Source organism: Cynara cardunculus (assembly GCF_001531365.2).
Source record: "Cynara cardunculus var. scolymus isolate 2C chromosome LG 13, CcrdV1, whole genome shotgun sequence".
Classification (NCBI taxonomy): domain Eukaryota; kingdom Viridiplantae; phylum Streptophyta; class Magnoliopsida; order Asterales; family Asteraceae; genus Cynara; species Cynara cardunculus.
Genome location: NC_037540.1, coordinates 23,624,736 through 23,650,409, shown reverse-complemented (window position 1 = coordinate 23,650,409; position 25,674 = coordinate 23,624,736). Strand labels below are relative to the sequence as shown.

Sequence of the window (25,674 nt, the reverse complement as noted above, 5' to 3'; positions counted from 1 at the left end):
AGGAAAAGAAAAACTGAGTAACACCAAATCTGCTAAAGACACCTCACAAGGCCCAAGTACCTCTTCTAAGCTCATTAAGTTTACTCGAGAGCAAAAACAGAAGTGGCCTGCCTCTGAGAATTCTAACCACCACTTTTCCTCTCATTCAGCTGAAGAAAAGCAGTCCTTCCTCAGAAAAGAAGTAAAGACCAAGCCTTCCACAAATAAAAAATCTGAACTAGATAGGAAGTTTGTAAAAACTACCGATGCTAGGACAAGATTTTCATCCCCTGCATTTACTTCTTCATTTTCATCGAATAAAAAGAAAGTTAGACATTCATGTCCTAAAAATCTTAATTGCCAATGTTTAGCTCTTTTACAAAACCTGAGGAACCACATGTTAACACATCGCTGCATATTTTCCCAACACGTCTATCGCTATAATGTTAAAACCCATGAAAACGTGAAAAGCCCAAGTCTAATGGGCAAGGGAAATGCAAACAAACCCAAGCCTGCAAAGGCTAAGGGTAATAGAATTCAGCCCACTCCTAAGAGGGCTGATGAAAAGAGAGAGGTCGTATCTCCCACTAACCAACGTGGACCCATTATGAAATGGGTACCTAAAACCCCTTAATTTGTCTTGCAGGACCAGCATGTGCAACCATGGTATATGTATTCAGGTTGCTCCAGGCACATGACTGGTGATAAAAGTCAGTTGTCCTCCTTCATCGAAAAATCTGGAGGCTCTATCACTTTTGGAGACAACAGCAAGGGTACCATCAAGGGATACGACACTCTCATAAAAGGCAACATCTTCATCAGCAAAGTGGCTTATGTTCAAGGTCTGAAGCACAACTTACTAAGCATAAGCTAGTTCTACGACAAGGGTCTTGAAGTCCGATTTCGCAAGGGTTTCTGCATCATCGAAACACAGCCCGGCCAAACCATTATCAAGACAAAGAGAGAAGGGAATCTCTATCTTCTGGATTTTCAATCCTCCGTGGGACAAGACACCCTCTGCCTTGTATCCCATAAGAGCAATGAAAATTGGCTATGGCATCAAAAGTTCTCACATCTGAACTTTGACGTTCTAAGGAAGCTAGCCAAACAGAAGCTGGTCAAGGGGATTCCTGATCTAAATTTTGAAAAAGATCATCTATGTTCTGCCTGCGAGATAGGAAAGCTGAAACGGGCTTATCATAAAACAAAGTCAGAAACCTCCTGCTCCAAGCCCCTGGACATGATCCACATCGATCTCTGTGGGCCCATCTCTACACAAAGCCTCTCCGGAAAGAAGTACATCTTAGTACTAGTTGATGAATACTCCAGATACACCTGGATTGAGTTTGTAAAGAAGAAATCAGATGTTCCTGAACTTCTCATCAGGGTGATGAAAATACTCCAAGTCCTTCTACATCGCAAACTCATCAAAGTTAGAAGTGACAATGAAACTGAATTCAGAAATTCCAGAATCGATGAATATCTCATCAGTAAAGGTATTTCCCAAAACGTTTCAGCTGCAAGAACCCCTCAACATAATGGAGTAGTGGAGCGAAGGAACAGAATCCTCGTGGAAGCAGCAAGGACCATGCTTGCTTCATCGAAGTTACCCATCGCCTTCTGGGCTAAAGCTATTTCCACTGCATGCTTCACCCAGAACCGGTCAATCATCAACAAGAGGCACCAGAAGACACCCTATGAACTTATCAATCAAAGAAGACCAAATGTCAAATATTTCCATGTCTTTAGGTGCAAATGCTTTGTACTCAATGATAGGGAATATCTTGGCAAATTTGACAAGAAAGCTGAAGAAAGGGATTTTTCTGGGCTATTCTCAAACCGCCAAGGCCTACAGAGTCTACATCAAAAGGACAAAGATCGTCACCGAAAGCATCAATGTGTCTTTTGATGATTCCACACATATGACTTCTGGACACAACAGTTCAGGACTCGGACTTCAACAGAGAACCTCTAATTCATCACTTGGCAAAACCAATGAATCAAAGTTAGCTCATTTATTTGAAGACATCTTCGAATAAGAAGTAGTCTCTGGACAAGCACCTACTGCCAAACCTACTTCCAGAGCCGATGAAGAACACGAAGTATCCAATACTGAAGGTACATCTCTTCCTGAAACTCATATTACTTCATCTTCTACTTCTTCTATGTCTTCGAAACCAGAACCAGAGCCAGAAGATAAATCTGGCGATGATCTCTTCGAGGGGGAGCAAGCAGTTCCATCGGCTGATGAAGAACTACATCATGTTGCTCCAGAACCCCAATCGTGCACCAAGTGGACAAAAGACCATCCACATCACCAAATCATTGGTGATCCAACATCTGGTGTCAAGACGAGATCCGCAACAGCAAATGAATGCCTCTTCGCCAACTTTCTGAGCATGATTGAACCGAAGAAGATTTCTGAAACCCTACAAGACCCAAACTGGATAGATGCAATGCAAGAAGAACTACTCCAGTTTGAAAGAAACAAAGTATGGTCCCTCATGCCTCTGCCCAAAGGGAAGAYGGTCATAGGAACCAAATGGGTCTTCAGAAACAAGAAGGACGAAGATGGCATAGTCATAAGGAACAAGGCCAGGCTTGTTGCCAAGGGCTACTGCCAGGAAGAAGGGGTTGACTACGATGAGACATTTGCTCCCGTTGCAATACTTGAAGCCATCAGGATATTCCTAGCCTATGCAGCACACAAAGGCTTCAAGGTCTATCAGATGGATGTCAAGTCTGCCTTCCTCAACGGTAAGCTTCAAGAAGAAGTATACGTGCAGCAGCCCCCTGGGTTTGAAGATCCAAAGCATCCAGATTACGTCTACTTTCTTGACAAAGCCCTCTATGGGCTGAAACAAGCACCCAGGGCCTGGTATGAAACTCTCTCCACTTTCCTCATTGACAATGAATTCGAAAAAGGTACAATCGATATAACCCTCTTTCTCAAGAAGCACAAAGATAACATTCTACTTGTGCAAATATATGTGGACATATATTATATTTGGCTCTACCAATGCAAAATTTTGCAAAAAATTCTCAAAGCTGATGAAAAGCAAATTCGAGATGAGTATGATGGGACAACTTAGTTTCTTCCTTGGTCTTCAAATAAAACAAACTCCAAAAGGGACTTTCATCAATCAGTCCAAATATGTGACTGATCTTCTGAATAAATACTCTCTCTCAAATTCATCATCGATGAGAACACCTATGGCTACAAGAGCTAAGTTGTTTGCTGATCCATCAGGCAAATATGTCGATGGCACAACCTACAGAGGCATGATTGGATCACTCCTGTATCTAATTACAAGTAGACCAGATATTATGTTTGCCACATATCTTTGTGCAAGATGTCAAGCTAATCCCAAGGAATCTCATCTTTCTGCAGTCAAGAGGATCTTTGTATACCTCAAGGGAACCCTTTCATTAGGTCTTTGGTATCCTAAGAACTCTGGCATTGATCTAATAACCTACACAGCTGCAGATCATGCAGGTTGCAAGCTTGATAGAAAGAGTACGTCTGGAAGCTGTCAACTCTTGGGGGACAAGCTGGTAAGTTGGACATTCAGAAATCAAAATTGTGTTTCAACTTCTATAGCAGAAGCAGAATATGTTGCTGCTGCTAGTTGTTGCTCACAAGTTCTCTCGATGAAGACTCAGCTTAAGGACTATGGATTTCAATATGAAAAGATACTCATCCTCTGTGACTCCAAGAGTGCAATAGCCATCTCTGTAAATCCTGTGCAGCATTCCAAGACCAAACACATCGATGTAAGGTACCACTTTCTCAAAGACTATGTCGAAAAAGGTAATATAGAGATGTACTTTGTTCCTACAGAGATTCAACTTGCTGACAATTTCACAAAAGCTCTTGATGAGAAAAAAATTTTATTTCTTGTCAGCAAGATGGGTATGCTGAATCTCACCACTTAGAGGCAATCCTCAGTTTGAAACCAGAGATACTTAATATCTCATGGTTATGCCTACAAGTGATATATCATTATGGCCACCACCAAGTTCTCTAAACCAAAGCCTCTGGTTCTAAAGACCAGAGCCTCTGGCCAATTAAAATCACTTGTTTAAATTTTGGCCAAATAGTTTTCATTGCTTTTGGAACCAGAGCCCCTCTGGTTGGTGTATTTTCACCAAGTATCCCCTTCAACCAGAGCCTCTTGTTGTATAGACCAGAGCCTCTGGATTCCAATCCTTTGAAACCAGAACCTCTTGGTCTCAAACTTGGTCTCCTTCATTCATTATACTAATAACTTAGTCATATTTCATCATTTATGGAACCAAAGCCTCTGGTTCCAAAGACCAGAGCTTCTGGTTTTCAAATCCTTTGCGACCAGAGACCTCAGGTCCAAATTGGACTTCCCATGCATCATTATATTACAGTCTTTCATCATATTTGCATCGCCTTCACAACCAGAGCTTCTGGTTCTAAAGACCAGAGCCTCTGGACTCGATGTCTTTGGAACTAGAGCCCTCTGGTCCCAAAGGCTCATCCTTTACATAACCATTTACATGCACTTAACCAAATTTCATATATGTTTGCATCGTCATACACAAGCAGAGCCTCTGGTTATCAAATTTAACATCCTTATTGATTCTAGGAGGAGTTTTTAACTCAATACACAACCCTATGCATCATTTGAGGGGGAGTTTTTGCTTTCATCATCATGCAACCTTATTGCACAAAACATGATTTTCTCACCCAGAGCCTCTGGTTCGTCTATCCAGAGCCTCTGGATCACCAAAATGCTATATAAATGATGAATCATACGTCCCATTCAACCAGATCCCCTCTGGTTCCAAATGAAAGATATGTTTTAAAATCCAAGGGTTTTTCATGCTTAACAAGAGCCTCTGGTTTGTCTATCCAGAGTCCCTTAGTCTTAAAACCCAACATTCCATCGATGAATAAGTTCATCACTCTCAACCAGAGACCTCTGGTTCCCCTTCCAAAAAGTCATGACCAACCAGAGCGCCTTTGGTTCCATGACAAAATTATTTTCATCCAAAAACCCATCTTTAATTGAAAACATCTTAAATATTATACAAAATTGCAGCTTTTGTGACTAAAAACTATACTACATGGGTTTTTAGAAGACCAAAACTTCGTAATTAGTATTTATCTTACAATTAGATGGAATTTAAAATATTAAAAAAAAATTGGGATTAATATTCAAGAGATTATTTAGGATAATTATTTAATTATCCCAAATCACCCAAACGTCATAATACAAGCGCCTGACAATTTCAACAGCCTGTTCCCCATACAACCCTTCATATTACCCTTCCACCCACCCCATTAAGACATGTGTCCTCCTGCATTAATGACACTGTGCAGATAATACGGCCCACGATCACCCTAACAAATCACCTTTTTGCCAAACGTCCCTTTCTATAATCATTATCTTTAAAATATTATTTCTTAATCCAAAACCCTTGCACTTCCCCATTTATATATACCCATCTTCTCCAAACCGTTTGTTCTTTACGCTTCCAAAACCTTCAAGAACTCAAGACGAACTGCAATAAAAAACATGCAACTCTCCAACAATGGCATCCTCAGCTTCCCACGAATCACATAACAACGACAACCACGTGCAATCGACCAGCGCAGACAGCCGTGCACTGGTTATTCTACCCATAAAACCCAACAATCACGCCATTGATCTACGAACAAACCTGTTTGAAGACGGGTTTACAATAATGATAGAGTTCTTCCAAAATTGCATCCTCCAACCTGCTCTTACCCTATCTGACAATGGCGTACCTCTCAAATACGTTCAACAATATTGGCAGACATGCAAGTCCTACCCCGAGAACCGTGGTATCATGGGGGACATTGATGTCCCAAATGACATGGTTTGCTCGGTAAAAATTTCCCGCACAAATGTCTCCAAGGTACTATGCATCCCCACTCGCCAAGAACTCAACATTGAACACTACACCGAGCCAACCACCAGTTCTGACATACTCCGGTTCATCAAGATGCTAGGTTACAACCGTGACCTATGCAATGCATCAAATTTCAAGAGGCAGTTCTTGCCCCCTATGTGGAATATGTTTTTCTCAATCCTGAACCGAGCCCTCACTTGCAAGCTCGGGTCAATGGATCAAGGGAACATCAATATTATAACGATAATTTATGGACTCTTCTTCAACCTGCCACTGGACTACGCCCTTCTCATCTACAATGAGATCCACGCAGCGGTGATCAAGAAGTGCAAGCTCAAGGCCACAAGAAAGCCTTTGACCTTTGTACTCTTCCCGCATTTCCTTGCCCTATTCATAAGGGACGCGATGAGGAGACACAGCCTACCGGCCGAAGAACCATACACTCCACAATTCTTGATGAACGGCCATCGCCCAACAATTTCCAAGGATGGCTATACTACAGAGAGAACCGTTTCAAGGGCCATGCTCAGCGTCATACCAGAGACGTCTGAGATTAAAAGGAAGTATGAACGCTCTCTGTTGTCCCAAGAACCAAGAGCAGCTATCCCAGAGCACATAGAGTCGTCCTCCGATGCAAACGAGGGAGCGCAAGAGTCGTCTTCATCGGATGATGAAGATGATGATGATGACACTCCTCACGCATCCCCCGGCCCTACAAACACAACTCCCATACCCACTTCCCAAAGGGCAACCACCACTACTACCCCTAGCGATCAAGGCCAAAGAAGTATTGAACAAGGACATTCCAGTTCAATCCTCACCCAAGCCAGCCATCCAGAGGCCACTCTTCAGGCCTCTGGAGATGAATTTGCGAAGGAACCACACCATCCATCGCCTCTCTCTCAACAGGGAGGCGATGAAGAAATAAGAGCCACTTCGCCTCATGGCTCGACACAACCTTCCACACACCCAGAAGCATGTGTTGCTTTTGGCATTGATAATCCCCAAGATCATTCAGAGCGATCTCTCATTAATGCACCACCCCCTTCGATACTTGATCTAGCGAAGGGGACACACACCTATTTCTCTTACTCGACCTCTGAAGCCAAAGAAGAAGACGATGTACCAACATCAGAAGATAGCTCCTCACTAGAGGGCTATCGAGGACTCAATGGAAGTCCTTCATTGCCCACATTTCCACAAGGCAATGAAGGTGCCTCTGGAGCTGAGGCACAACCTGCAGCATCTGTTGCTGCAGGGGTTACCCCCATTGCTGATCTTGTCACAAGTGCAGAGTTCTAGGCCTTTGTCGACTCGACTCAGTGGTCCTTGAATGACCTAAAACTCATCTTACAAAGGATTGTCAACACACCACCATCCATCGATCTCACACCCCTTCGACAATCCCTTGCCACACTTGAAGCCCAAGCCAAAGATAAAACCACCCGCCTTCAAATGCTTCAACAAACCGTCCAACAACACCACGCCGCATCCACCATATCCACCCTTCGCAACCAAACCATCATAAACACCCTCGCCACCCTCACGGCCCAGGAAACTGCGACCGATGATGTTATAGCTTCCATCACCACCCACCTAAACACCATCTCCAATACCCTCACCACTCTCCCAGCCACAATACTCTCCCAAATCCCTCAACCAACCCCATCCCCAACCACATCCATCGATGAAATTATCGCCTCTCTCTCCACACAAATAGCTACCATACAAACCACCCTTACCTCACTCCCAGCCACCATATTAGCCCAAATACCTTAACCAACACCTCCTTCACCCCCCTCTGCAGCTCCATCCTTTAATGAAGCCTTCACCTCCTTCACTACAGAGGTGAGAAACATGCTAGCCTCACTCCCCATCCCACTTTAGCATCCACCTCAACCTCCATCCCTCCTCAACCCTCAACATCCACCACCGCAATAAAGTTTGCCACGAGAGCAGCCATGAAAGCCCTCTCCGAACAAATACTCTTCTTCGTACGCTAGAACAACGTCGCAATAAGGAATGCATACACAATTTTTGGGAGCGCATAAGGCTGAGGAAGAAGCGCAATAGAGCCTCATGCTCATCGAGCCGCCCTTATAAAAGGCCAAGGCATGAGGATCCAGACTAGGATGATCATGGTCTTGGTCCTCATGAGGGGAGAACCCGGCTATTCCTCGAATGGAGTCTGCTGCACCACCACCATCACAAAACTAACCACCATCCACATCCCAAGGAACCCAAGCTAGGGAACCAGAGGCTTAGCCCTCTGAAGATGTATAAAATGTACATGTTCCCTCAGCCACCATCCAAGAACCCATTGAGCTAAGTTCTTCATCTGAAGAAAACCCCTCAACCCCACAAACAGAAACTAACTTACCCTTCACCCCATCACCAACACCCAATCTACCTTTAAATCCATTAACAACCCCTCGCACCACTAACACATTTTAATCATGACCATTGATCAAGAAAATAGATGAATGAGATTGATTTGTAGGATTTACACAAAAGGAGGTGGTTTGCATTTGATCTCTCCTCTCTCTCTGTATATATTTTATTCACTTGTCCTTAGAACACGTTATTTACCCCTTCTATCATTGCACACCGTAAGGTCTCTTCACGTGAGTTATTAGATTAAACGGAGGTGAGATGAGTAGAAAACCTCCACAAAAGAAAATCAAAGAATCATAAAGAAAAAAACACATTAAAATGGATATTTAATTAAAGCCAGGAAAGTAATTGTTTTATTTGAAAAAATAATAATAAATAGGTTGATGATGATGACCATATAAAGGTGTTACTTAAAGTAAAGATTGATAAAGTTGTAGGTAAAATGTTAACGAATATAAAAAAATTTCAGTTATATACTTAACTTTCTTGATGACATTATTTTGGGTTAATTTTAATTTTAAATTATTTAACTTATTTATTAATAATGGTTAACAATACAAAAATCATGTATCCAATGGAGGTAAATGCAAAAAAAAATTGGTTTAACTCCAATTTAGTCATTTGGAGTAATTTTGTATTCATTTTGACTAGTGGTATGTGAGTTCTTCACCTCTTATGAAGTCAAGGATTCAAACCTCAGTATAGGCGAGGAAGGTGTGTGAGTTTATTTGTTCTATTTGTCTTATATAAATATTATATACTTTAAAAAAATGTGTTGATTTTATAACATTTAATGATGTGGATGTCCGATTACGAAAAGGTTATGACAAAATAAACCATACACTTGAAATCTAAGTCATCAAATTTTACAAGATTAACATCTTACCGGTCAAAAATGGGTTAAATAAGAATTTTGAAGTTTTGTCATATCAAATAGAAAATTTTGTAACTTTATTATAATGAATGATTTTTTTTATCACACTAAGGGGCCGTTTACCAAACGCTTACCCGAGTAAGCATTTACCAAGTAACATTATCCCATCGGATGAATATGGTTAGGACCAAAAATTTTACTCTGTAAGGACAAGGACCAAGAGTCTTACCCGGTAAATGAGGGCAATGAATCTTACCGCGGTAAGCGTTTACCGGGTAAATTGTTGCATCCGATATCGTTTTGGTGGACTAAAATCTTATCCGCCAAAGAAATAATAGTGTTAAATTTCACCGATAAGCACTTACCGGGTAAGTGTTTGATAAACGGCCCCTAAATCAATAACGTATTATAATGAGTTTTTGTTCTTAAAAGCTTTTAATTCTTCAAGAATACAACTATCAAAACGTTAAGGTGGCGTTTGGTTCGCAGAATGTTTTTGGATGGAATGAAATCTGTTAAAGGAATTTGACTTTTGAAGGAATTGGAATGGAATGTTGTCAGGTTTGACCACCTGTTTGGTTGGCAGACATTGGAATGAAATCTATTAAGAAATTGGAATTTGTTTGTTTGGTTCACAGAATGTAGCTTTAGAATTGGAATAAAATATTAGTAAATGACCAAAATGCCCTTTTTTAAAATTTTATTTTTTTAAAAACTAATACTTTAATAAAATAATTATTTAATATGTAAAACAATATAAAATACACAACCCAAATATAACCATAAGCCAAACGACGTTACTAAATCGGCGATGGTTGGCGGTGGTTAAGATGCGATGGTTAAGATCGGTGGTGGTCCGCAATGGTTTAGATGGAGGTGGTCAACGGTGGATCAGATAGGTGGTGGTGGCGGTGGTTGTTCAAATCGGTGGTGGTCGCCCAACGGTGATTCAGATCGATGGTAGTCGTTGATGGTTGGTAGTGATATAGATCGATGGTGATCCGTTGTGGTTCAGTTGACGATGGTCGGATGTGGTTCAGATCGACGATGGATCATATCGGTGGTTGTTCAAATCGATGATGGTCAATGGTGGTTTAGATCGGTGGTGGTTCAGATCGATGGTGGTTCAGATGGCGATGGTCGACAATGGTTCAGATCGGTGGTGGTCCATGGTGGTTGAGATGGAGGTTATCGACGGCGGTTTAGATTGACGGTGAATCAGATCAGTGGTGGCTCAGATCGGCAGTGTCGATGGTGGTTTAGATCGATAGTGGTCGGCGGTGGTTCAGATCAGCAGTAGTTTAAATCGGTAGTGGTCGGCGGTGGTTTAGATCAGCGGTGGTTCAGATTGGTGGTAGTCGATGCTGGCGGTTGACGGTGGTTCAGATTCTTGGTAGTCGGTGAAGGTGGTCAGCAGTATTTTAGATCGGTGGTAGTCGGTGGTGATGGTCGAGGGTGGTTCAGATCGGTGGTCCGCAGTGGTTCAGATCGATAGTGGTCGGAGGTGGTCGACGATGGTCATATTGAGTTTTATAAGTGATAAGTGTTATTTTATTAACCTTATTACATCATTTTCTTAACCATTTTCCTTTGTTTTATTTGCTCATTAGTGTCTTAATAGAGTCTTTTTATGTCTTTTTCATATATTAGTAGTAATATAGTATATCTAATGTTAATTCCCTGTTTATGCAGGTTTTTTACAATTTTTGGGCCCAGTCCTACGGCAGTCCTACAGGACCAGGAGTGGCAAGGTTCTATAGTACCTGTCCGAGAGCTGAAAATCTGCTTGGGCCGTGGAGAAATGGGCTGATCCATAGAGGAGGCGTGGTCAACGACCTTGGGCCCGGTCAAAGCCTAGTTTTGAAGAAGTTTTTGTCTTATTAGTTGGCACCCACTATGAGATCTTCCTTAGCCTATATAAAGAGGCTTAAGGCTTGTTTTAACATACTTTTTTCATACTTTCTTCCATTTAATCTTTATGATGTTTGTGTTAGTCATTCTCAAGAATATTGCTTTCGGTTCTAAGCTTTCGGTTTACTTTGTTTGACTTTTCAAGAATCAACTTTTGTAGTTATGCTCTCATTCTCAAGTTTTAATTTAAGTACTCGTCTTTAATCTCCATGTCATTTCTGTTTCAAGGTACGTTACGTTTTCTTATCTTTTACGAGTTACGAAATAGTCGATCGTTGTTGCTCTACATCGGATATCATCCTTTGTGGCTCACGGCTTATTTACGTAGACTAAATAATCTATTTTTACGAGTTTGCAAGTAATCTTTCGGTCTTTGTAACAAAACTTGTCTTGCAAGTTTCGTTACTTGACTTGCAAGTTTTCATCAAAAGTCAACCCCATTTTCCAAGGTTTTCATATGGCATTTCTTCTTCCCATCAAGGTACTACTTGTCATCCCATCACGTACTTCTTGTCATCCATCATGTACTTCATTTCATCATTATTAGATTAATAGTAATTAATATTATTTAGTTATTAATAATTTATATTTCAGTATTTATATTTCAGTCTTTATATTTCAGTCTTTATATTTCAGTATTTATATTTCAGTCTTTATATTTCAGTCATTTATATTTCAGTATTTATATTTCAGTCTTTTATATTTCAGTCTTTTATATTTCAGTCCTTTACATTTTAGTCTTTACATTTCAGTCTTTACTTTACTGCAATTTACGTTTCTGTCATTTAATTTCCAGTACTTTACTTTCAGTCATTTACATTTCTGTTATTTAATTTCCAGTACTTTACATTCCAGTATTTCCATTTCCTGCAATTTACTTTTCCGTCTCAGTATTTATTTTTCAGTCCTTACATCCTTCGAGAGAAGAAACCGAGCAATGATGGGCTAACGCCTTAGCTTGGGGTGTAACGGGAAATTAAGACCAAAGCCGATGTGAAAGTACAAAGGTGTCTTATTAGCATTATAGTCTACTATTTATTTCAGGTGCTTAATATTTCATTTGATGATTACATTAAAATTAATTGACAACTAATTTTGTGTATAAAAATGTATTGATTTTCAAAACCTGAAGTAATAGGAGAAGGCTATAAATAGCTTTAGTGTCTGACAAACGCTATACTCCTACGGTGTAGGATGGTAACACTGTGTTGTGCTAGGATTCACGACGTCTAACATAAATAATATCGTATCGATAGCACGTTGACCGGTGTTTGCTCTTGGGAGGCCGTCTGACCCGATAGTTGATACTATTATAGTTATATAAAATCATTTATTGATTTTAGATAATTATGACAGGAATGCTATGTCACCTTTTTACTGAATCTTTTGTTTAATGTCTTAATCAACTGTTGCACCCTGTGCTTCTTCTTAAGACTGATTTTTTCTTAGTTGTTAATCAAACCTCACCCAGTTTTAGATAAATCAAATCCCTCGTTTCGCCATCTGAAACTAGTTTTTATAAACCGGACTTTCGAAATAACTTTACAAGCTATCTCTGTGAGAATGATATCTGGTACTTTTTACCATTATTACTTGTTACGAGACGACGGTAGTTCGAGGTGTATACTTGCGCCGAGTTCTATTTTTGTGTTGGAATCTAAGGTTGAATAAACCGACGAGCAATAAGATTAGAGTATATTAGATTAAGGGCATATTTGGTATAACGAAAATAGAGATTCCATTCCATCAAAATACCATGTAATTGCTAAGGAATGTTAAATTCCTTTTTTCGTGGAATTTGTAGGATTTTAAAGATTCCTTTCGTGAAAAAGAATGAACCAAACGAGTGAATGAAATTTGGTCAGTGGAATTCAGCATTTTAATTCCATCAGATTCCTCTAGAATCTGCGAACCAAACGCCACCTAAGTATAAATCCATAATCCATATAAAATATTTCAAAGTTTATAAAATCCCCATTTTACCCTTTTTATAAGCAATAAGAATTTGAAGGGTTTTTGGAAACCCATATTATTCTTCCCGAATAAATGAATTAAGTTTTGAAAACTCCATAACCCCAATATTTTTTAAATCTAAATTATCTTAAGAGTAAACTACAATTTGGTTGGTGGGTTAACACAAAATTACAACAATCGTTCATAAATTAAAAATATATATATAAATAGTCACTATAATTTGTATTTTACCATAAAAATGGTCTATTGTCCTAGCATCTGATCAAAGTACCTCTTGGTGATGGACATTTTCGTCTTTTCTTAAATTTTCCTTAAAGCGCATATTTTATATTTCTTCTCTCTGTTTTGATTCACGTTTGATATTTTGGTGAAGGATGACCTGATGTCTCCAACCTACGTCCCAAAACACCATTGCCATTACACTAGGATGAACCCAAATGTTATCAAACCCTCATCTCTAATCTTCTTCCACATATCGTGTATGTCATCTCAATAGTCTCCCTTTTCAGGTGATATGTCATCTCAATAGTCTCATTTTCAGGTGATATGTCATCTCAATAGTCTCCTTTTCAGGTAATATGTCATCTCAATAGTCTCCCTTCAGGTGATATGTCATCTCAATAGTCTCACTTTTCAGATGATAGGATCCCTATACAAGTTTGTTGTTGTTGCATTCGTCTCATCCATTGGACCATGATTTGGGGACCAATGATGATACCACCTTCTGTAACACCCCAAACTCCATATTTGCATATAACATATATTTCATATAAAAGAAATATAATTTACATCACACGGGTTCCACTAATACAAGGATACTATATGTACATAATTTACATATGAAAAATCCAAAAGAATATCTTTACACTATCACATGTATAGCAACATGTATCTTCAAAATATACAGGCAACAGACTGATCTTCATAAAGTAGATAATACATAAGAAAAATAATTATATTTTCCCCTTCCCCTTAATATCTCGTGACCCCGCTGTTCCTGCAATGCACATTTTTAAACACAAAATGAGAGTTAAACCGGAAGGTCTAGTGAGTAAATCACTTCTTTGCAATTACAGGATGAAGATCACTAAAACTTGATAAAACATCTTTTATATAAAGATAAGTATATTTTAGCAAAAACATGCAAATATGTTTATTAGCCAAAATATATAAACCAACAAATTGCTACAACATAAAGCACAAATTGCAACTTTCTCGGAATTCTGTAACTCTTAACAGAATTGTCATAGAACTTCTTTGGCTCAAAGGGCCAGAGCTCCTCTGCTCTTGATCACCAGAGCTTCTGATTCTACTGACCAGAGCCTTTATATTTAACTTAATATTTAAAAATTCAACACTCAACCAAAGACCATCTGGACTCACGGAATCTCTGATCCAAAAAGGACCTAACTTGATTTTAAAAGATAAATAAGCTATAACCAGAGCTCCTCTGGTTCTTTATTCCATTTATAAATATATTTGAAGAAAAGATTTGATTTTTAAAAGAGAGCTTAGACACTATGAAATAATTATTTCTAAGATACACAGCCTCTGTATATACATACAGAGCCTCTGGTTCATAAAATCCCGAAGACATTTTTAAGACCCCCCCATGACCAGAGGTCCTCTGGTCCTTCTAGAAAACCAACCAGAGCCCCTATATATCATTCTCACTTTGTTGAAACTTGATAAAAAATCATTTAGAAATCATAGGCAATTAATGCCTCTGGTTATAAATCGTTTTCCCCTTCTCAATAACATCAAAGTTATTATTTCTAAAGAGAACAATACCTCTAAATCATCAAATCACAAAAAAATGCTAATTTAGAATTATTGTATTTGATAGTGATAATAACAAGAGTTATAATATTAACCACACCTACAATTGTCACCCTTATATCCATAGGTACACCTCTCCTTGATATACTACTCTTATTTCTTCTTCAAAACAGGGTTCTTTACTAGAACATACTTACTTCACCACGTCTGGAAGTACCAAATACTAGTTCCATGCCAGAACAGACAAAATGTCACCACGTCTGGGGGAACTATTTCGTAAAACAAAGTTTCATTCCATAACATATTTACGTCACCATGTCTAGAAGAAACATTTCCCAAAATATAGTTTCAAACCAGAACAGACTTATGTCACCACGTATGGAAAAAAACATTTCAAAATAGAGTTTCAAACCAGAATAGACTTATGTCACCACGTCTGGAAGAAATATTTGTATCTTTTCCAATTTACTAAAAGATGTAAAATACCCTTTTCACAATATAACAATTTGAAAACCAATTAAACGTTAATTGTGGAATCCCGTTACTAAATAACTTGAAGTTTTATCAATAAATTCATTGGCCAACTCTCATCTGGATAATACTGTTCGAACAAGTCTATCCGGACAACACATATCCGGACACTCTCAGCCGGACACTCTTATCTGGACAACTATTCTAAGCGATGAACAGCTAACCGGACATCCCTCATCGGACAACATAGTGTCCGGACATACCATTATCGAACATCAATTGTCCGAACACAAGCTTTCACCGGTCAACACATAATGTTTACATTAATCCGGACAACTCTGTGTCCGGTAAAGAGACCTTATCGGACAAAGATATGTCCGATAAGACCTCATCGGACAACACTGAATTCACCCAAAACCCTTACCGGTTAAAGCTTGGCCGGTAATAACCCTCCTCGGACAGTACTTGTCCGAATATAGCCTTTACCAGTCAATGAAGATCAATAAGAACAGATACAACATTTACAAAACATACATCATCATTTCAAAGTTATAAAACCAGTGATCGAAGTCATATTCAAAGGCTATTTTTAAACGAGACTCACCTTATACAAACTCAGAATTTGAAGATGAAAAGTAGCAAATACGAATCAACTACAAATTGATACCAATTTCAGATTCCAACTTTGACAAACAATACTCACAATATTTTTACTCTCTCTTAACTTTCCAAAAATGGCAGGAAACAAGTTTTCTTTTTCAAAAATCCCTTTTTATACCTTTCTTAAGAGGAAGGCGGTTGAAGAGGTACAATCCTTCATTCATACATACTTATCCATGCATGGGCATGCATGCTCATAAAACATGCATACATATATCAACACATGCACCCACACATGTATGTATATAAAACTACATGCATTTCCTTGCTTACACACATAATCATATTTCCCATGCATAGAATATACATACTCACATATTAATCTCATGTAAGCATGTCCCCACCTGACCAATTATAGCAATTAATCAAATATTCACATGATCATGTAATCAGGTAATCACATAAAAATTACCTCAGGTGATAACCAGAACCTATTTATCATATTATCCACACCTCAAAAGAATTCCGTCCCAGAATTTATTCAATTAAATAATCACGGATATTCGGTTCTCATTTCGGATTCTAACTCCTAGGTTGCCTCAGAACCTTTGTGAAAATGCCACTGAACTTCTACCAGACTGATTTACTTGTTCCGCAATACTTTGGTTTTTCGATCAGTTATAACTTCTGCTGTTTCCACAAAATTCAATTTACTGTCTAGTCTTACTTCTAGTAGCGGCACTGCTAGACTCGGGTCCGTCAAACACTTCCATAGATTAGATACATGATTCAAGTGGGTAAGTCCTAATCAAACCCTTCTTTGTTAGTGTTTGTTGTGATGATGAGTAGGGACAAGAGGATAGAAATGGGAGGTTCTAGATGCTAGCCGGAGAGGAAAGAGAAACTTCTATCAATTCTGTTGGAGAATATGACAGGAGAAAGAGTTGCTAAAGAGGGCTGGATGTGGGTTCCCGTTGTTTAATTTTTTACTAAAGAATAAAAAAGGGGTTAAATGACCAAGATCCTTCTCACGTAACATACACTTTTTTTAACGGAGTCGGTATTAGAGACCACTAGCAAAGTAAAATGCAATCTGTAGCGATCATTTCTATATTTACTGAATTACATGAGTGGTTTCGTAGTTTTGTTTAAACAACAGGGACGAAAATTATCATAAATATAATTAACTTTTAAAAAGTTATATAAAAAATAAGTATTTATTTTAACTTGATACCCATATTGATATATACTTATAAGAGCAAATTGCATGAAAAACTAACGTACTTTAACTTAATTCTTATTTAGGGTAACGTACTTTTAGAATTTCCATTTTGGTACCTAAAATATAAAGTTTTAAATATTTAAGTACCCAGATAATCGGTTAAAACATTAACCGATTACCATGTTGATATGAGTTACCTCCCTATTTATTGAAATATTTAAAATGTATTTTGGGCTTCTATTATTGAAATATTTTGTAATTACTATTTGCATCTCATGTTGGCTGACATGTTACTCACGGCTTCGTGACCTCTAAAATTGGGAAGGCTCAAGCAGACGCATGTGTTTGATGGTGTGCCTAAAACCAAAACAAAATCTGCAACAAATTTCCAGTCGTCTTGCTTCTTAATCACGAGTTTTCCACCAACAAAACTTCACGTCATGCTCTCTGATCTCATCTCCCTCTCACTCTTGCACACCAAAAATCAGTCCTTCCTTTTTCCAACCAATTTAATCCTCAATCGCACTCAACTTTGACCATTGGATCCTGATTTGAACTTGTAAAACTTCTTCTTCAAGGTGAGTTGATTATAATCGGTTCCAGATTCTTATTTCTAGGGTTTTTAATTTCTTCATTTGATTCAGATTTCAACACTTTGCTTCACTTTCACGTTTCGTATGTGTATAATTTACGGATATTGATAGGTAGCTGTTGAGGCGATATCGATTTACAGGATTGCGCGATCGAGTGAATTTTCAATGACTTCGTAAGTTGTTGATTCCCTTTCGTTTTCCTTGTATGATTGGTTCGATTTGTTTGCTTACCATTTTAGTTTCATGAAATGGTTCTGTGTTAAAGTATTGATATGATTTTCAATTTGATAGAAAGTGATTTATGAATCATTGTCGCTGTCTATTTTCTTTGGTTTTCCTTATGGATTGCTCAGTTTTGCTTGCCGACTGTTTTAGTTTCATCAAATCGTTATCTGTGAAAGACTTGATATGATTTTCAATGCGATAGATAGGAATTTAGGAATGGTTATAGTCACCCATTTCCTTTCGTTTTCCTTGCACGTCTGTTTGCGACTCTTTTTAGGTTCTCATGATATTATCATCCATGAAAGACTGGATATGATTTTCAATTTGACGGGTAGGAATCTTTGAATTATTCTAGTGCTTGAGTGAATACTTTGTTGAATTTGGACCTAGGTGAATATAAATGCCAGAAAATTCGTAGAATCACAATATCTATCATATAATTAGGAAATTAAATGTGTGATCTAGGCAATTGGATAGTTATAACCATAACTAGCAGCAATTGGCTGGTAGGACTGGTAAAATAGAAAAAAGGCCCACTCAGCAATTATATCTACGTATTTCCAAAAAGTAGCATGTTCAAGGTACTATGTTGCATGGATAGGCATTAAGGAACTGCGAAATAGTAAGGAAGTCTCAGATTGTCAATACCAAGTACTCGTACCATGGATTTGTTTCTGGGTGTAAGTGTCATTTACATGATGTACACATTTGAAGAACATAATCAGGAGTCCTTTAAAAAGTAGAAACTTGAGAATATTGCTTGACACCACTTATATCAATTTCACTGTAGCATGTATTTCGACTCATTTTTTTCTATTCAAGTTCTTTTACACAATTCTTGAGTTTTTACTTGATACTTATTTGCAGCATGCTAATTATTGTTTCTAATTGATTAATTCTGGAAAATAAATTATGTTTGTTGAACATTTTTACAGCTTTAGGTTGCCTTGATGACTATTGTTTCTTCCCCTATGAGTTTGGCTGTTTCAACGAGCACGGAGGATTTCAAGTTTCAACAATCAGAGTTTGCTGCTTTTGAGCCCCTAATGGATGCCATTAATGATCCCTCCGGCAATTCAAATCCAGAGATAGATGAGAGTGAAATAGATTTACTATCAGTGTCCTGGAACCAGGATTATGGTTGTTTTGCTGCCGGGACAACCCATGGTTTTCGTATATATAACTGTGATCCTTTTAAAGAAACCTTCAGGCGTGATCTCAAAAGTGGGGGATTTGGGATAATTGAGATGCTTTTCCGAAGCAACATTCTAGCACTTGTCGGTGGTAAAGCTAATACACAGTATCCGCCAAATAAAGTAATAATTTGGGATGATCATCAGAGTCGATGTATTGGTGAATTTTCATTTAGGTCAGAGGTTAGGGCTGTAAAATTAAGACGTGATCGTATTGTTGTTGTTCTTGAACACAAGATATATGTTTATAATTTTACGGATCTGAAGCTTCTACATCAGATAGAGACCCTGGCAAATTCTAGAGGACTTTGTTGCCTCTCGCACCAGGTGAATACATCTGTAATGGCTTGCCCAGGTTTACGCCGAGGACAAGTTAGGGTTGAACATTTTGGACTAAATATGACAAAGTTGATCAATGCTCATGATTCTCGAATAGCATGCTTAACCATGACAATGGACGGACTTCTTCTTGCCACCGCTAGCACAAAGGGCACATTGATTAGAATTTTCAACACAATGGATGGGACTCGATTGCAAGAGGTATGATTTGTTCTTTTATATGAGTGTTCATGTAATGTTTGTTCAAATTTGTGTTCTATTATTATTTTAAAAGATCTCATATCAGAAAATTTGGAAACAAATGAAGGTAGAAACTAAAACATCACATGGAACTTACCTATTTCACTATCTATATGTCCTTGTAGGTTCGCAGAGGAGTGGATAGAGCTGATATATATGGTATAGCCCTTTCTCCAAATGTCCAATGGCTGGCTGTGTCAAGCGACAAAGGTACTGTGCATATATTTAGTCTCAGAGTGCGGGTGGTCAGTGAGGATCTATCAACTCAATCTAAAGCTATCGACAGTCCAGCACTATCCCACCAGAATTCTTCATCTTCTCTTGATGCCCTCATTTCGCCAAGTATTGGTGCCAACCCTGGTTCTTCGCTATCTTTCATGAAAGGTAATATAAGATCCCTTAAATTGTATGTGATTTTTATTTTTAACAATGGCAATTAAAGTTAATCGATCTATTTACTTCTTAGAGCATTGCTTTGGGCTGAAAGGTGCTCCTTTTGAAATGAAGTATCATAAGAACCACTCTCCTGTCCATGAAATTTACAATGCTTGGCTTGACATATAGACAGTTTATGAGAAAGTGTATGACAATTAGATGGCTAAAATACTCCCCAACAAAGAGAAAATAAAGCAACCTTGTGGACTCAAATCTATACTTGACTTCATTTTTTAGATGATCGATGGCAATTAGGTAATTGTAACCTAAAAACTATCTTGGAAAAGGAAATTGTGCAATTTTCATGGAACATCCTAGAAAGATGTTGCAGTTCTTGTAGGATTAACGAGAGCTCTAAAGCACCCATGACCCAACTAGCAAGTGGGTAACTTTTTGAAACTGAAATAGTAAGTGATTAATTACTATGTCTGCAAGGATGGCCATATTAGAAAGATTAGGTGATGGGATATGCCAACCTGACCTTTAGTTAAAAAAAGAGCTGCATAATGTTCAAAATAACACGTTATGGTAGCGATAAAGCATGCTATGGCGCCAAGTTAACCTCCGTGGCAGGGCATGCGTGGCTTATGGTAAGGCACAATAAGGTGTGTTATGGCTCGTTATGGCGCAAGACGTGATAAGTTGTGAGGTTTTCTAATTTTTTTTATATCTAACCTAGGGATTATTATGTACGACTGATAGCAGGACCTTATTGAATAAAAGACTTAAATAAAACAACAAGAAGGAAAAACTTAAAACCCTAAATCCTTACTCATGTACACAAACATGGAGTTGATTTCATGGAAGGATAGTTTCTTTATATGATACATCTAATCTAACACACTTTTTGTATATGATGTTAGATCAAAGATAGATGGATTATGGAACCATTGATAGAACATTCTTTTTGTTATGAGCTCTTCGTATCATTTTCTGTAATATTCATATATTTGAATGTCGTGACAAATATTTATGATGAATATTGTCACAAAATAGGTGGTTCCTGGTTCCTAAAAGATTTAAGGTTCCTAAATGATCCTTCCCTTATATATTATATATATTACACACATGATTTGTTGTCTTAAGCCACGGCGTATTGTTGTCTTAAGCCACGCCTTGAAAAACGCCATGACCTCGCCGTAACTAGTAAAACTTGAGGCTTGACCTTGCGGCCACACAACAGGTCACGTCATTTAGAACCTTGAAGCCAGGTGACCCCCTATGAATCCGATAATCTTGATATGTTACCTCCTCCATCTCATGAGAAATGCAATGTTTGACTTGACATATAGTTTAAGAAAATTGTTGACTATTGATCAAATGTTTTTCAATGAAGGCAAAATAGAGAAACGTGGTGGGCTCAAAGTAATTCTCTCAATGATGATGATGGGCAGATGTCATTTTCTAAAAAAGGAAATGTTGCAATTTTTGTGGGAATGAAATAGTATATTGATTATCAATGGAGCATGAAAATATCAAAAATCAAGAATCATAGTTTCTTTCGGAAAGCATTTCGTATTTTGGTGGGAATTGAATTGAATTGTAGCTCTTGAAGTAATTGGTTTAGATGGGCAATCTGATATTGTTGTGGATGTGTTTAGGGGTGTTGCCGAAGTACTTTAGCTCAGAATGGTCATTTGCTCGGTTTCACTTGCCTGAATCCACCCAGTACATGTCGGCATTTGGATCACAGAACACAGTGATTATTGTGGGTATGGATGGAAGGTGAGTTGTTTCCCATTGATTGTGATTGTGATTGTGATTGTGATTGTGTTGTGGTATCTGATGAATTGTGAAAATGATCAGTTTCTACAGGTGCATATTTGATCCCGTGAATGGAGGGGAGATGGTACAGCATGAGTATGTACGTTTCCTCAAAACTCAACTCAAGAACCCTACTACTACTACTAGTAGATAAGTTGACAAACATTATTCCCTTCCCTTTCCATTCGTAGTTGCAAATTCAGATTCTTCCCTTAAAATGTGAATATCACCTACTTTACTTGCTTTCTTCTGAATAAGGAGTTCAGCTTTTAATCTCTCCTATTTCTTAATCTATTATTGGCCTTAAATCTTCAAATTATTTAATTTCAATAATAATAACAAAAAGGTAGTGGGTCAGTCATTTGCTGTTATATACAAAGAGCATTTTCATTTCTGGCATTTACAATCATGTTAAATTTCAAGAAAGATGTGCCAATGCCTTTGCACACAGCTTTTTGACAGACTGAACACTTTTCAAAAAATTCTCAAATGTTTAGTATCTTAAATGGGGGTTTCTTTTATATTTGTGGTTTTTTTTTAATTCTTGTATTTGCTTAGACAGACAATGTTATATCTTCTTTTTTCTCTCAAAACAACATAAGAAATGGAAAATGTTACCAAATTCCAAGTATAAAAATTTTGGGACTACAAAAAGGTGTATGACCATCGACTTTAACATTCGATCGCCAATTACCAAAACCAGAATAATTAGTATAAACTCCTTCGTTTTTAAAATATACTGAAACATGTGTTGAAATTGTGTTATCAGTAACATAAATTGTTTGGGAGTGAAAACATTATTGATGCTAAAACCACATAGTTTTGTTCCAACTATGTATTTGGGGAATTTGTCACATATACCAACACCATCTTTATTTGGTAACTAACTCATACTGGCTGGCTTCTAGTGCCTAAAATAAATTATGTTTTTTGGATCATTTTCCCGTTTACTTTCCCCTCCCTCATATCTGAAAAATGTTAACAAATACGAGCTTGTAATAGTTTCCATTTTGGGTGTTTTGACAAATTGCATTCTAATGAAATCAATTATTTCTCTTAAATGTCCATTTTTAGAAAAGTTGGTTTTCAAAATAGGAATGAAAGCAACGTTGGTATCATTTTAGTATCCCAAAACAACATGTTGCTCTCACAAAATAAGAAGTTTTGCAATAGGAATTACTAATACAAAGTTGGTTTTATTTTAATCTCAGGCGACCGTACAGGGCATCAATTTTTTATGTGTCATTAGCTTTGGTTTAATCATATGGGCTATAAACAACAAGCCAAACCGTCCAGTGCGTCAATTAAGTAATCTAATTAAAGAAAGACAACTTAAATACGGTCATCAAATAAGTGAATATTGTTTCTCATCCCTTCTTGTTTGGTTGTTTTGATACCTTCATTAACTAGGTCCCAAATTCTTTAGAAAATCAAAATAGTATGTTTCGTTTGCTTAAAAAATCGGCATGAGGCATATTTTAGCATTCTCTCACAGGACATTAGAAGCCTCAGGACCGACCGACCTTGTTTTTATTACAAAATTTTGAGAGTTGTCTAATTTTTAAGTTAGTGCGTTATTTAAGGTATATTATGCATCTGAACAATCATAAAAGAAAATCACTATAGTATATATGATAACCAATTTTATGCAACAGACTATTAAAAAAAACAGAATATTACTTGTTCACGTAGCATTAAAAGCAATGGCTGTCGGATTCAATATAATTAATTAATAGAAGTATTTTTCACCATTTATGGATGGATACATTTTTGAAGTGAAGAGTAGAGTCTAGAAAAATTAAAATCGGAATACAACTAGAAGGACACTACTTATACTTAGAGCCTAGAAGTAGAAGTAGAAGTAGAAGTAGAAGTAGAAGTAATCATGACCTTCCCAATTACTTTCCTCTCCTTGATATCTAAAAATGCAAGGTTGACCTGCCAAAACAACATTTTCAATCTCAACTTCCAAACACTTCTTGTCATTTTGGTTGTTTTTCATATTCATTGCAACATTTCTCTTTCAAGACTTGTTACCTCTTGGAGTTTGTATGAATGATAAATGTGGATGGTAATCAAGCCCCTTGCCAACCAAGATAGCAGCTCCTTCACAGACTCTTCTATTCCACCTGCTTTTATTGCTTCATAGTTCCCCCAGTAGAATCCATGAATTGTCCAATTCTGCCCCAAAAATACCCATCAATTCCCAATTTTACCATTTCTAACTATATATATATTCACCCACATTTCGCTTTGAACCCTTGACCTTCTGGAAGAGTCAGCTGAGCTTATGACCTGGGTATCGTTCTTTAGTAAATAATTGAGTTGACTACCTTACCTTAACAAGTGCAATATTAGCAGGAATGAGAGGGACCTCATCGCTCGCAAATCCTATAATCAAAATTTGTGCTCCCCAATTCAACAACTTCATGCTTTCTTTCGTAAGTTTGCCTCCAACTGGATCGTACAGAACATCAACACCTTTCAACTTTTTCCCTCTCAAAAATGCTTTCACGCTTTTGATCATACCTCCGTTGCTCAAGTCAACAACATGATCCGCACCCACTGACTTCAAAAACTCTACTTTCTTGGATCCTCTGAGAATTTAAATTCAATAAATGTGTAGAATTGGTTGAAAATTAGGCGATTCATATAGACGGTAACACACACCTAGCTACGGCAATGACAATCGCACCACAAATCTTTCCGATTTGAACAGCTGCAAGACCAACACCTCCAGATGCTCCAAGAACGAGCAACACCTGTAGGATTACATGATCAACTTAATAACTTAGGGGCCGTTTACCAAACGCTTACCCGGGTAAGTGTTCACTTACAAAATTCAACGCTATCATTCACTTAGCGGACAAGACTTTAGTCTACCAATGCAACAAATTACATGGTAGAAGTCATTGCCCTCACTTACCGAAGTTTTAATGCTTACCCAGGTAATCGTTTGGTAAACGGTCCTTATTCACTCAGTTATAAGAAAGGATTTATTTTAAGATAATCATAAAACTAACCATTTTAAAAGGAGGTCTCACCATCTTTTTCAAACTTTGCACAAAATCGCCACGTTTGCGAAATTTATTATAATATGTAATTCCTTCTTCTTAGATCTCTAATTTAAAATCTGAACTCTCGCAGTGGACTAGTCTTGTTCATCTGTATTTTTTCGATCGCTAATTTTATGATTAAAGGACCAAAGACAACTCTAATTAATAATATTCTATTTTCTTGTTTGACGAGCAACACCTTCAATTTCGTTGACTTCTTTTATCACGATACCAATCGCCATTGTTCATAATACACATCAAACTTGAGAGTTCAGAGGAGCTAGAGTTTCATGTGATTTTGAGGTAAACAACAATTGTTAATTGGTATACTAATCTTTTAAATTAACGATTTATTGGAGAAGGTCAATTACGAAGAATCAATTGAAGATCTTGTTTCAAACAATATTAGAAAATTAAGTGAATTTTGTTTTAATTTTAACTTGTAACACATTTAATAAAATATATGGTATAAATTTTTATATTTTATTCTAATACTAGGAGAGTATTCGCGTAATGCAACGAAACACATCTTGATTTTATTATTTGTCTCTGTCGATATTATAATACGATTTTATGTGTTTTTAATAAAGCAATAATGATTATATTTTTGAATAAAATATAAATTTAAAATATCAAAAAAATTTAAAATATATATATATCAATATTAATATCAAATCAACTATTTAAAAGTTCTATTTTTTATGTAATTCTTTAATTT

The 25,674-nt window shown here is 37.4% G+C and overlaps 2 protein-coding genes across 2 annotated transcripts in view; one reads left to right on the top strand and one right to left on the bottom strand.

The window, feature by feature from the left end:
* Window positions 1-17,418: 17,418 nt before the first annotated feature.
* On the top strand, window positions 17,419-22,175 carry LOC112525138 (autophagy-related protein 18d-like). Its single transcript, XM_025135107.1, has 6 exons — window positions 17,419-17,689; window positions 17,816-17,877; window positions 18,865-19,662; window positions 19,827-20,085; window positions 21,738-21,861; window positions 21,943-22,175. The coding sequence occupies exons 3-6, from the start codon at window positions 18,880-18,882 to the stop codon at window positions 22,052-22,054; spliced, it is 1,278 nt and encodes a 425-aa protein (XP_024990875.1). The 5' UTR covers window positions 17,419-17,689; window positions 17,816-17,877; window positions 18,865-18,879; the 3' UTR covers window positions 22,055-22,175.
* Window positions 22,176-23,625: 1,450 nt separating this feature from the next.
* The window catches only part of LOC112525318 (quinone oxidoreductase-like protein 2), a 3,291-nt gene continuing 1,242 nt past the window's right edge, over window positions 23,626-25,674 (bottom strand). Inside the window, exons 3-6 of the mRNA XM_025135402.1 lie at window positions 24,571-24,662; window positions 24,239-24,497; window positions 23,938-24,081; window positions 23,626-23,838 (exon numbers count right to left, since the gene is read on the bottom strand). Coding sequence (XP_024991170.1) covers window positions 23,737-23,838; window positions 23,938-24,081; window positions 24,239-24,497; window positions 24,571-24,662 — 597 coding nt within the window. The 3' untranslated portion in view covers window positions 23,626-23,736. The remainder of the gene's footprint in view (window positions 23,839-23,937; window positions 24,082-24,238; window positions 24,498-24,570; window positions 24,663-25,674) is intronic.